This window comes from Strigops habroptila, chromosome Z (assembly GCF_004027225.2).
Source record: "Strigops habroptila isolate Jane chromosome Z, bStrHab1.2.pri, whole genome shotgun sequence".
Lineage (NCBI taxonomy): Eukaryota > Metazoa > Chordata > Aves > Psittaciformes > Psittacidae > Strigops > Strigops habroptila.
In genome coordinates this window covers 35,976,156-35,989,369 of record NC_044302.2, presented here as the reverse complement: position 1 = coordinate 35,989,369, position 13,214 = coordinate 35,976,156, and the positions used below count along the sequence as shown (strand labels likewise).

At 41.3% G+C, this 13,214-nt stretch overlaps 1 protein-coding gene, 1 long non-coding RNA gene and 1 other non-coding gene across 8 annotated transcripts in view; 1 reads left to right on the top strand and 2 right to left on the bottom strand.

The window, feature by feature from the left end:
• Positions 1-7,001, top strand: part of EPB41L4A (erythrocyte membrane protein band 4.1 like 4A) — a 119,986-nt gene extending 112,985 nt beyond the window's left edge. For all 6 annotated transcript variants that reach the window (XM_030512659.1, XM_030512663.1, XM_030512661.1 and 3 more), the window contains 3 exons: positions 372-482; positions 1,356-1,437; positions 2,877-7,001. In XM_030512659.1, coding sequence (XP_030368519.1) covers positions 372-482; positions 1,356-1,437; positions 2,877-3,005 — 322 coding nt within the window. In that variant the 3' untranslated portion in view covers positions 3,006-7,001. The remainder of the gene's footprint in view (positions 1-371; positions 483-1,355; positions 1,438-2,876) is intronic.
• A 467-nt stretch (positions 7,002-7,468) lies between these two features.
• LOC115619792 lies at positions 7,469-12,620 on the bottom strand. The gene is made up of 3 exons (XR_003995127.1): positions 12,323-12,620; positions 10,448-10,584; positions 7,469-9,224 (listed from the first exon to the last, which is right to left on the bottom strand). It is a non-coding gene; the product is annotated as an uncharacterized LOC115619792 (long non-coding RNA).
• On the bottom strand, positions 11,140-11,267 carry LOC115601433. Its single transcript, XR_003989351.1, has one exon. It is a non-coding gene; the product is annotated as a small nucleolar RNA SNORA13 (small nucleolar RNA).
• Positions 12,621-13,214: the final 594 nt, after the last annotated feature.

The following is a 13,214-nucleotide window of genomic DNA, read 5'->3' as shown; positions in this document are numbered from 1 at the left end:
TGGGGATGCCATGTGTTAGTGCAAGCAGCTGCATGTGGCAGAAATGGGATCCTGGTTTGCGTTATAATGTGCTTCCACAGCACCAACAGAAAAGACTGATGTTAAAGCTGTATGTAGTCATGCAGTCTTTATTAAATGGTTTCATTCTCAAATATGGGGTTGCCAGTTTGTGACCTTTGCACCTAAAGCACTGGATTCCAAGTATGGAATTGTAAGAAAAGCATCAGCTTCTTAATTCAGCCAGTGCAAGAAGCCATGTGTTATACTTAAATAAGAAATGGGAGAATCTCTCAGTCTGCAGTTGAATTAATGTTTTTGTGCTGAAGATCTGGTTTTCTAAACCACCGTTGTGAATTTTGTGTCTCTCTTAGGACTCAAGGTGACCCGATCCGCATTAGGCATTCACATTCCCCTCGAAGCTACCGCCAGTATCGGCGGTCCCAGTGCTCTGATGGTGAAAGATCTGTCCTGTCTGAAGTGAAGTACGTGAATATGGTTATTAGCAATAGAGTGGTTTACTGTGGCCTAAAAGTTGTTCAAAGATCATGGTTAAATTAGAAGTGGCATAAACGTGGCTGATTGCTGGCATAGGATTCAGGTTAACCCTCTAAATAGTAGGTCTTCAGAGCTAAATGACTCGGACAAGCACAGAACCATTTCTGTTCTATTCTTGGGCCACAGAGGCTTGCTTGATTCTTGAGCTTGAAAGGGAGAAAAGCTGAAAAAGCCAAAATAAACCTGTATTGCTCTTCAGTGGTAGGTCATGAAGTTGCCTAAGGGATGAGAACTCACTAGTTGCTTTCCAGATACCTTCATCCTTAATAGAGTTAGGACATAATCTTTATTAATTCTGTAATTTGTTCCATGGGAACTGTCATACAACCTTCTCCAGCAATAGGTGGATCAGTCTTTTCCAGAAAACTGATTTGTAAAGAGGGTACTTAAAAATGGAAAGTGACAGCCCATTCGCAGTTTTCTTAAGGCGTTATATATCAAAAGCAGTACCCTGGTGATACCACCCACTTGGGAGGCTAGTTTTAACTGAATGGCACCCTGAAAGGAGGTGTGGCACACCCACACTTTCAGGTGACATCTTACCTGAAGTTGGGCTGGCTCTGTAGCCCAGAAGGAGACAGGCCTTTTGAGAAGAGATGGGATGATCTATCAATGCCCTGAAAGGTGCATTGCTGAGGATCATCATGACAGCTTTCAATGTCTGAAGTCAGGTGATAAGCCTTTTGGATTTTTCCTTTCAGATCTGTGTAGCTGTCTGGGTCAGTTTCAATGTTCTTCCTCTGCACAGTTGTAGTTTACTTCACTATAGCAATACCTATTTTGTAATATTGTAATTCCAGTGCGAAAACTGAGCTGGTGCCTCCACTGCCTATTACACGACCTTCAGATGCGAGAGGTCCCAGCATCCAGTTGACTCAACAGGTTAGCAATAGTGCATCCTTTGCAATTTTAATTTTTTTGGAGGGAGAAGGGGATGTCTAGTGCTGCAGTTTTATCAGCAGCAGTGTGACTCAAAATTTTATATTTTGGTTATATTTGCACTTTGTCTATATTTCCAAATATACATAGTTTTGTAGCATATGCCTTTGTGAACCACTTGCTTCTGCTACTGGAAGACTCTTTGCCAACTCGAGTTTGATGCTTCCCTTAATATGATACCCTGTTATCCACAGCAGGAGAATCAGCTTTCACAATTTCTTAAAGTATGTAGGTGTACTTGTGATGCAGTTGTAATCACCACCTACTACTGTTTATTCACCTTTTCTTAGAGGTCTCAGAGTATCAGTGCTTGGGCTTGAAGCATTGTTTGTTTTTTTTTCTTATGTTACTCAAAACTGAAAAGGATAGAACTTTTAAATGTAATCATTAGCTTTTATCATACATTATAGTACCATATCTCTCAGCTTTAACAGTTTTATTAAGCTCAAAATACGAGAAGCAAATTATAGTCAAAAAGCACTTGCTGGTCTATTGTAAAAGAGCGCAGAAGGAAACCCAAAACTTGAAAGGAGAATTCCAGATAACTAACTTCCCACACCAGTCATCTTGTCTGTTAATCTGGCATGCAGATATACCAAAACCACATACTGATATTGTATATAGTGTGGAAACTGCACAGCAAAACATCATATTTTTTCTTATAAGCAGTTAGAATAACTGAAGCTTGAACAATTTTAAACCAATAAACAGGTGTTTTTCACTTTAAGGCTGGCTACCACACTATCTGATAGGAATTAAGTTCAAGGATATTTGTAGTCTTGCATCTGGTGGAAATTGAAAAAGAGGTGCTGTCCTTAATGTTTCTGTAAGGGCTTGGCTGCAGCAGTGAAGTTGATACACTTAAGGCTAAGCACATTTATATGCTTTGTAGAAATAGGTAGCTTGTCTGACGGAGTCCAGTTCAAAATTCAAACTGTCTTTCCATTTCCATTCTTATCGAATACAGTGTGGCTTAAATTCATGCCCTGAAAGGAATTAATGTTACAATGTTCAGTGTCCACAAACACCTCTTTTTGCCCTCTGCCCCAAGCCCCCTCACAACAGTGGCCATTAATTCCTTGTGAGTGCTTGCTTGCAGTGCTTTGCTGAATAATCATATAATTAGTTGTGACATTTCCTGAACAGGGAATGTGAATCCAAATAGCACAGAGGGCAGCAGCTGGCAGGGGAGAGAGGAGGCAAGAGAGGGGAAAAGTTCTGTTTGATCAAATAAATGTAGAGGCTTTAATATTCCTGGTGCGCGTATACATACACAAATTGCTGTATCCTTAGCTAAGGCTGTCATAGAAGCAGTTATCAAAACACAGTATTTAAATTCTGCTATACCTTTTCAACAACATGTTTTAATTTGTTTCCTTCAGAGACAGAACGGATCTAAAGACAGCTTAATAGAAGAAAGATCTCCACTATCCACTAACAACATTGATGGAAAACCCACCACTAAGATCATAAAAACTGTACAGGTATCATGCTTTAAGGTGGAGACTTGACTGCCATAACTGAAGATGGTGAATATATTTTCTTCTTTGGAAACTGAGAATTTGTGTGTGTGCGCAAGGAAAGAAACTGAAGTCTACGTGGTAGCAATTTTTTTGGGACACTCAGAAGGGCAGCCTGCTTGCTGGGAAGGCCAAGCAATTCTTTTATTACTGACACCATTCTAGTGTTGTGACTCATTGAAGAGAAGCTGCCTAATTAGACAACCAAAAAGAAAAGTCATAGCAAAATTGTATCATCAGCAGTTACATTTCCAAAAAATGAACAAAAAAGAATTTTCTGCAACAAAACAGGCTTGATGGTCTGCTCTGTAGCCGAATAGCCTTTTTCCAAAAAATGACTGTTAACTGACATGATCAGGACCAGATGATTCAAGAGAAGTGAAATAGTCATGGTTTTGGCCAATTGTGCAATACAGTGTGATATGGGGAGAATTATCTTGACAATTTTATATTATGGGGATCAACTTGTGTCCTGAGACACAAGGACTGATGGCTATTACAAGGTTTATTTTAGCCTAGAGCTCTTACAAGGTTTATTTTAGCCTAGCACAACAACAGATGCGCATGTTGTTAATACAAATGTTGAGTCGACCAGCTTTAGCTCAGAAATAGTAGACTTGGTAACACCCTGTAGCAGAGAGTTCCAGAGGTGATACAGACTTACTTTCCCGTGGCAGTTTTAAGTGTTCTCGATTTTGAATGCTCTTTTAGAGGCAACAGAGGGGCTATTTAATTGAACATTCCATACCATAGAAATACATCTGTCACCTTATATTAAACCACACTGGAAAAAAACTGGAAAATATGTACTGACCCACTGTATTAAGACTGCTTAGCAAGGCACTTAAGTACTGGTTAACTGAAACTTCTGGAGTAGGATGTAAGACAGCTAGCAAATAGCCTTTTTTTTTTTTTTTTTACTATCTAGATTAGCAAAGGCTGCCTTAATCTCTTTTTATATGAAATAATCAATGGTAGTACCTTGTGATACTTTTCTCTGAGCCATTTCTACTATGATAAAATGACAAAGGCAGTATTTCAGGTATAATTGCAATTTTTTTCTATTGACATGGTAGGAATAGTAAGTTTAAATGATGCTGCACACTGAGTGGGTTATCTTCTAGAACATATCTGAAGTGATGCCTGGCTCTTCACTTGCCTTATCACTTTGTGCAAATAGATGAAAGTAGTTCCTCTGCCTCCCATTTGTCCACAGTCAGCACACAGATAAGACTATTGTTGTTGCTAACTTAGTAAGTTAATAAGAAGCTTAGCAAAATCTTTGTATTGTGAAAGTAACCTTTCCTAACTGTAATCCCCAAACTAAATATTGACTTTGTCAGACAACATTGGAAATGGCTGTAGTAGCTCATATGCCTTTATACTTCGGTCCTTCTTAAACTCAACCCACACTGCCTTCAGTGATTTGCAGTGATCCTGTGACTTCTTCCCCTAGCAACACCATACCAGGGGACTGCAGCCCTGTCAGAAAAGCACGATTGAGAACTGGAGTGAGAATAAGGCATCAAAGTTATGCTTTACAAGATGTATGGAATTACTAATACTCATTTTAACTTAGCAAAACTGAGAAGAATTTTATTTTCCACTTAAATTTTTGATTCTTTATTGTTTCATGATCTGAGGTGGTCAGGTGGATGCTACTTGCCAGGGTAGCCATACAGTTTGTGTATTCCTGCCATAGTATGGATTGGTCTGCAAGTTGGGAGATGCTGCATCATGTCAGGAGAGGCAGATTCACTTAATAAATACTTTTCTTTGATCACTTATTTTGGTTCTTCTTCAGTCTCAGTGAACAAATCTAATGGAAAGAAAGAGCTTAAAACCCCTCTGTGACAAAAATTCTGTTTTCATTGAGGTTCTTCAGCATTTTCTGGATTTACTGTGGATTTCATCCTAGGACATTTTTGGCCTTGGCTTGAAGTATTTCCTCAAACTAAGTCTCTTAAATAGTTTCATTATCATTGCTCCAATTTAAAGTTATCCTTTTGGATCTATTTATGACCTTGTACGATATTCCCACAAGCAGCAGTTAAAAAAAAACAAGCCAAAAGAAAAAAAAAAAAACAAAACACCCAAAACCCCACCAAGCACACACACAAAACCCCCCATCACCGTGGCAAAGATTTAGAGATTAATCTAGAGCATCACAATCTTTTGGAAGACTACTGAAATAAAACAAACCACACTGGTTAAAGTGTCTGCAGTGAATGTGATTTCTTCAAGAAGGTGTTCCAAACTGGGCCATTATACACCTGCTTGTAGTTTGTTGCTAAGTCATTACCATTATTCTGCATTCCTCAGGCACAGGCACGGAGAACATAGTTACTATTTTAGGAGGATTTCTGGTGTTATTATTTTGAAAATCATCTGTACATAGTGTGCATATCTTACCAATTCTCAAATATTGATCAGGAAGAAAATAACTTCTAAGGTTTATATCCAACCTCATGTTTTCCTGCATATTGTCATTTGCCTATGCTTTTGTGTAATATTGCCGGATACCATCAGCCAAGCCTGTGGTATTTCACTTTTCCCACAACATCAGAAAATAAGCTTCTATCTAGTCTGATAGTGATAGGATTCAGTTAACAAGTCACGGGAGAGTTGTTTTGTAATTTAGCCAACTTTTTTTTGCATTTAAATGAGAAATTTACAGAAAGAGCCCTGGTTTTGAGTTAGACATCTTCTCGCCAACGACAGTATAGGAAGCAGGTTTTAGCAAGACTCATGCTCAGTCTGGGGCACTACAATACTATTTTGTATCCACAAAAGAATGCCTAATGCCTGTATTGCACATTGTCAGTGCCAGAACAAGGCAAAATTTGGACAAGGACGTCACTGTCAGCTGGTAGTACAGTAAAAGAAACTTCTTTCATACACGAGCCCCCTTTCCCTTCAAGCTTCTCTTACTCAGTCATCTGAGGAAAGGCCCCCTTTCTTCTTATTTTTATGAGAGAGAAAGTGATCAATCACTGAGGACAGTGTCACAGTATGCTCTGTAGCCCTAAACCAGCCCTACAACATCTGTAAGTGGCTGGTCTCTTACAGCTCTGAGCTACATCTTGCTCTTTCCACTGTTGCTACTCTTCCCCAGCTTTCTTAGGGCTCTTACTGCCTAGAGGCCGTTGTTTTCAGACCCAAAGTTTGGGTGTCAGTTCAAAACGCTTTTACCTTAGTTGAGTCAGACAAGACAGGAAACGTACAACCGCGTCAGGCAAAGTTTACCCTGGGGTTGGATGTCATACAGACCTGTCCTCACATGGTCAAAGGGCTGCTATTTGAGACGTTCTCACCCTAGTTCTGTGTCTAATTTGCTGAATTGATCTCAGGCCAACAATTTTAACTTTGTGCCTCTGCGTTTACCTTTTCTGAGACTTGCCTAAGTGCTAAGAATAGGTAAGTTATGGAACTCACTTACTAATTAGCAACACCTACAACATAAAGATACACCTCTTTGCAAAACATGTGTTTTATACAATAAAGAGGGCTTGCTAACCACACCACAAAAGTGGTTTTTATATAATCCATATAGGTCCCCTTGCTTGTTAGCTGGTTTCTTTCATTTGGAGCCAGCCTTGACCTGCTGTTCTCTACACTGCACTTCTTACCAATATCAACTGAACCTGCAACTCATATTCTAATCGAGTTCATTATAATGATTTTGGTTAGGAAAAAAATTACCCAACAGCCATTTAAGTTGCCAAATCAGTTGTCTTTATACAGGTGAATATTGAACTGAATAGACGACAGATTTTCTTTTGGGGAAACCTGTTTTAATTCAAAGCTCCCTAGAAAGATGTTTGAAAACAACATACACAAACATCAAAGTGATGCATATGTTCTATGTAGATTAAGTATTCAGGAAGCGACTGCATACTTTATTTTAAATGGAGTTTGATAGATGGCTGTGCCAATACTTGTGTCCAGGTTATTTAAAAGTCAAGTAAAACTTGAATTTTTAGGGCATTCCATGGTTGCCTGTGTGTCTTATTTACATTATGCAAATGAGCAAAGCCTTCAGAAACATAAATTCATTTGACAGCACCCTCTGGTAAAAACAGGTGTCGGACCAATTAAAATATACTTTAGGCTACAGCTTCTCCAGATTAACTATTTGAATTCATAGCAGAAAGTCATCAGCATAAGTTTTACACTTCAACTGCATATCCACACTACTGTTGCCTTTCTTAGCTAAAACTCACCAGAAAGCAACAGCACACTATGTAACCATACAGATGCAGAGCCAGTGTGGGAGATGCTCTCGCCTTCATGCGCCTGTATAAATTTCTTTCCTGTGTTTGCCTCCTTGAGAGGAGTTGTGGTGGGTTTACTCTGCCTGGACATCTGGTGCCCACCAAGCTGCTTTATCACTTCCCTCCTCAGCCGGACAGGAGGGAGAGAAAATCAAATGGAAAACCCCCAAACCTCATGGGTCAAGATAAATGCAGTTTAATACAGCAAAAGCAAATGAAAACAAAAGATTTATTCTCTACAGCCCCTCAGCAAGTGATGTCCAGCCACTTCCTGGGAAGTACTGCTTCAGTACATGTAGTGGTTGCTCTAGAAGACAAACTTTATAATAATAAATGCTGCCCCCCAGTCCTTTCTCTTAGCTTTTATTGCTAAGCCAACATCATGCAGTATGGAATATCCCTTCGGCCAGTTGGGGTCAGCTGTCCTGGCTGTGTCCCTTCCCAAGATTTTGCTTGCCCCCATCGTCCTGGTGAGGGGGGAACACTGGAGAGACAGCCTTGGTGCAGCAGCCAGAACACTAGAGTGTTATCATCTGTTACACAGCACAGCACTGTGAGAGTTGCTGTGGGGAAAATTAACTCCACTGCAGCCAGACCCAACAGAAGAGTGAAGAAAACCACTCCCCTAGACCACCTCAGAATATGTCCTCCTTTCTACTTTTTAATACTATCAATTTGAACAGTCTATCAGACATTGTGTTCATTAAAACACAGGAAGGGGGGAAAAAAATGAAGGAGTCTTGAGGTTTTTTTCAAGTGTACAGACCAGTTATCCACTCATAAAAACTAAAAGACAGTCCTAATGCTAAAAACCATACTAAATGTTTACGAACATTACCATTTTAGTAATTGGTGCCCCTTATATCTATCTGTTCCTCCCTCTACCTCACTTTTTTTCTTTTGTTTCACCATACAATGAAACCAGTATTACACACCGAAGCTTAAGATTCTAGTTTTTTTGCTGAAAAGGAATTAACATTTTAGACAGCCATCATTAGGCATTAGCTGCTGCTCTCGAGAGTTGAAAGTCTTAAAAGCTACTCCTGCCAGTCTTGCACTTTAAGAACAAAGACCCATGAGCACCACTGCTGAACAGATGGTATCTTCAGGGAATATAATCCCTAACAGAAGCCCTAAACTTTTAAGTGCATCCAGTAATTACATGTTGGATTGCTAAAAAATGAATTACTCTTGTCCAAACATCCTTCCCTCATGACAAACCAAAACCTTATGCTTTTACTTTGCATTAGCAATTTATGTGCATTCAGTATTGAAAAAAATCAGACAGTGCAAGGTAGGTAATTTCAGCACTTGCTCTTCTAACAAAATACATTTATCGTAAGTCTTCCTGAAAAACCACCCAGGAATTCCAGTTTTTATCCTTACAGTATTTCACTCTATTTCAAGTTTCATTAAAGTACCATATTATGCAGCTGATAAAGGTAATAATAAACCCAAGCTTGCAGTTTTCAATATTGGGAGAAGTACCTTTCCTCCTATTTTTAAACCCATATATGCTGAACTTCAATTTCTGCTTTTCCTCACCAGAATACAAGTCTCAGCTAACCCAATCTCCAAGTACTACAAGAAAGCACCGTTTCAGTGATCACCTCCCATCCACTTAATAGCTCATACATTTTATTTATTCCAAAGGGGTGGACTGAACCAAAAACAACACGGAGGGAGTCAGAGCTGTCAAACAGAAGCAACTGCTTCTATAGCTTAGCGAAGATAGAAATTCTAAGAACAGAAACATTATAAATCTTTATGTTTTTCCCTATACAAACATTACCAGATACTGCCCCAATACAGTTAAAAGCATTTCCTGTTAACTGCATGTAAGCTCAATATTCAGTCTTTTGAACAAATTTTTGTTTCTTATGGAGTAGTCTTGCATAGACTGCCATTGGTCTCAGGCTGGTTCCAACAGTTCTTCCTAGGGAAAAAAAGTAAACACAATATGAGATTGGGCACATTTAGCACGCAGCTGTTTTCAGTAACATCTTCTAGAGCCCTGAGACCGGTACAAAGCTACAAGGACCAACTTCTCCCTTCATTCTTCTGGAACAAAGTTAAACCCTGAAACCTGCAAATGTAACTTTTAAAGAGCCTACCTACAAGAGAGGCTCTTTGCCTGTCTAAGCAAGACTTCATATCCTAATTACAAGTTCGTGGCAATACCCACACTTTCTAGCTGGTGGCAATGAGCAGAAAGTTTTGTAGTAGTAGCTCTTGCACATGTCTGTCCATTATACAACAGTTAAGATAGTAAGCCAATAATAGAAGGGTGAGATTTAGTAATTTTACGTTGAAAAACACGTAGCAGCCCTATTATTGGATACATCACTCATAGTGGATTACACATACATTTATCTTCCTGGCATCCAACAGGTTCATATAAAAAGAATGCCCACTTACTCTTCAGCCTTGCAAAAATCCCCAGTGGCTGTGGTGCTAAAGGTCTGGGAGGAAATTTACTAGTTCGTTTTCTATCGACAGCACTGATAAAGCATTAAGCGTGTCTGTGTTTTTCAGTTTGCTCAAGGAGATTTTGATATTTCCGTACATAAAACTTTCTGATTCTAGTATTTTCAAGGGCACTGGGTCAAACATGAAGGAATTTTATCACTTCACTGAAGATTTCTGTTTGTTACATTCTTTCCTGCAAGAAAACCAACAGTGATGATGTGGAATTTACATCACTCAAGTTCACTTTTGTATGAACATGTGCATGCTCATGCAAAATACTGAACATCTTTAATTTTAATCTTTAATTAAGCCAGTTTAATTTCTCCCCAAAAGTTACTTGAGTAATTTCTCATCAGGAAGTAGCATGTATTCTTTAAACAACTCCAGAACAAACAGTCTGGTAGCTGCTGAGAAACCAGTTTCTGAGTATCTGTCTTAAGCATGGACAAGTATTGGATCACAGACTTGTTTCAGAACTTGACTCAGCTCAGTTTGCACAGCTTGGCTAAAGAGCTTGTCATGCTGTCCCCGTGAGCAGCTGCCAAATAATCGGTGTGCTTTCCCAGAGCTGCAATCAGATTCTGAAAGTCGCTACTGCAAACACCATGCAATTGTACAACAACAGAAGGTCTGCTTCATGATAAGACAAGGCCAAAGGACACACCTGCACAAGAAATTATTGCCACTCACCTCATGAAGGCCATTGCAGGACAGCTGAGCACTCAGTACTTTTTAACTCTTTCCTACACATCTTTCTCATGCTCAGAGGCTTTCACCACACAGGCTGTGTCTGAGCTTCTGAACTTCCAGCAAAACACATCAGAACTCTGTAAAAAGCATTCATAGCATTAAGCATTCTGGTAGGAACAGCCCTATAATCCCCAAGATAAGGGCCACCACTGCTAGCGATATTAAAATGCACTTTACACTTTCAAAAGTGCATCAAGGAAAGACTATACTACGTACAGCAAAAGAGTAGAATACATTGTTATCCAATACTGAATAGTCCTACAGAGGGATTCTCCTTATACACTCTTGACACCAGATATAAATAACAAAAAGGAAAATGTACAAAGGCAAAACACATTTTTTCCCCATTAAAGCAGATTTTCATCTTTCCTGTAGTTGAGTATTCTGAAGCTCTAGGTACCTTTTTGTAACAGAGAACTGAGAGGCCACTGCAGGAGAAATGTTATGTACTAATTACTTGCAGCACGGACATAAGAAGTTATCATGATAGAGAGGACAGTTAAAAAATGCTGGAAGTGGCCGTTATAATTTTTTTTCCTCTTTCAATAACTGTCAATTTTTTCATATTAAAATACAGAAGCATAAAATCTACCATGTAACTGCTCAACCATACAATTTCCACCAATATTTTTTTCTGTTCTTGCAAAAACAGGGAGAAGTTACAAAACCAGCTCCTTAAACAGTCTGAGCAAGAATTCCTGTTTGCCTTTTTTGACACCACATTCATTCTGGATAGGAATGAATGGGCAACACAAAGGCACAAAAATAAATATTACAACTGATCATCTCTGGAAAATTAAATTATCTGCATATGAAAAAAATTAATTCATCCATAGGCAAATACTTAAAAATTGACAAGTAAATGTTCTATACAGAGTAAATATTTGATACAGCTAAGCACACCATGCTCTTGGGACATCTTGTGGTCATGTTGGTGCTTGCTCAGGTCACTGACAGACTTTCACTACTTTCATCTGAAAGAAAAGGTGGAACACAATTTCACTTGCAAGAGTGACTGAGACACACCAACAGAACAAGGAGCCCAAAGAGAAACAGACGAAACAACTGGCTAATTTCAAAGCACAGACAACAGATTCTATGCCACACTGCATTCTATGTCCACCCTGCACACTTTTTAAGATTTAGGGCCACTCTAATACATGAGTTCTAGTGGCCTGCTACTGCTACAGCAACCAGGAATTATGCAGTAACCCATCATCTCAGAAAGCCAGGCACAGTACATCAGCCCTACTCATGCCTTCCACATTACAGAAGTATTCCTTTAAAATGGGTGGTCCTTCTATCTACAGATATCGTGCATTTAAGACCATTAACGCGTAGATGAGGCCCTTAGTGACACGGTTTAGTGGTGAACTTGGCAGCTGGACTTGATGATCTTAAAGGTTTTTTCCAACCCAGTTAATTCTATGATGCAGTGCTGGCCGCACAGCAAAATCCTGCCTAAAAGAGTTCAATACAACTTATCTATATAAAGGAACGAGAAGGCTCGCTCTTCCAAAAGCTGAGCTTTTGGCAAGGCCACCCAAGAAGCTGCGAGAAGCCTATAAAGTAACTCTCGAACCCAGAAGCTCTAGAGAATGGTCACCAAGTCACTTAACGCTTTGCTTCATGGAAACAAGACAATGCGGGTGGAAGGAAAGGCCGTTCGCGCCCTAAAGCGGCCCGGCCACTCCCCTCACTCCCTGGCACTCCAGCCCCGTGCCCTCTGCATCTCGCACAGCGGGGACAGCAGACCGAGGCTTTCGGGAGGGCTGCCGCCACTGCCGCCCCGGGCCTCCGCCGCGCCCGGCCTACCTCTCCCGCGAGCACCACCGCGGCCGGCCGCCGCTCAGCTCAGGCGGTCGCGTTCCGGCGGCCAGCGGGCGCCGGGCGCAGGACTCCAACCACGGCCGCCACCGCCGCCGCCGCCTGCGCAGGGAAGCCGCATCTCCACGCGCCGCTCCCAGCGTGCCTCACGAGGGCTGAACCAATACCCCGCGCGGGGGAGGGAGGGGCACGCGCGCCAACACTTCCCCCCGCGGCCCAGGGCCCGCGCGTCGAGGCTGGCACGGAGGCGGGGCGCGGCCTCCGTCCTGTGAGCGTGCGGAGAGCCGCGCGGGCGCGCCCTACAGCAGCGAGGCTGGGAGAGCTGCAGCGGCGCGGGGGGGCGGCGGCCTGGGAAGAACGGAGGGGCGTTGAGCGGGAAGCGGGGGGCCAGGTCAGGAAAGCTGGCAAAAGGCCCAGTTAGAATTAAGTCTGGCAAGGGATGTGAAAGATAACAGGAAAGGCTTCTGTAGGTACGTAGCCAATAAAAGACAGACTAGGGACAACGTGGGCTCTCTCCGGAAGCTACCGGGAGAACTGGCCACCCTGGATTTGGAGAAGGCTGAGGTTCTTAATGACTTCTTTGCCTCAGTCTTCGCTGGCAAGTGCTCTGACCACGTCACCCAAGTCTTGGAAGGCAGATGCAGGGACTGTGAGAATGAAGACCTTAGGCCCACTGTAGGAGAGGATCAGGTTCGAGATCATCTTAAGAACCTGAATGTGCACAAGCCCGGGGGACCTGATGAAATCCATCCGCCGGTCCTGAAGGAGCTGGAGAATGAAGTTGCTAAGCCGCTGTCTGTCATATTAGAAAAATCCTGGCAGTCAGGTGAAGTTCCTGATGACTGGAAAAAGGGAAATACAACCCCCATTTTCAAGAAGG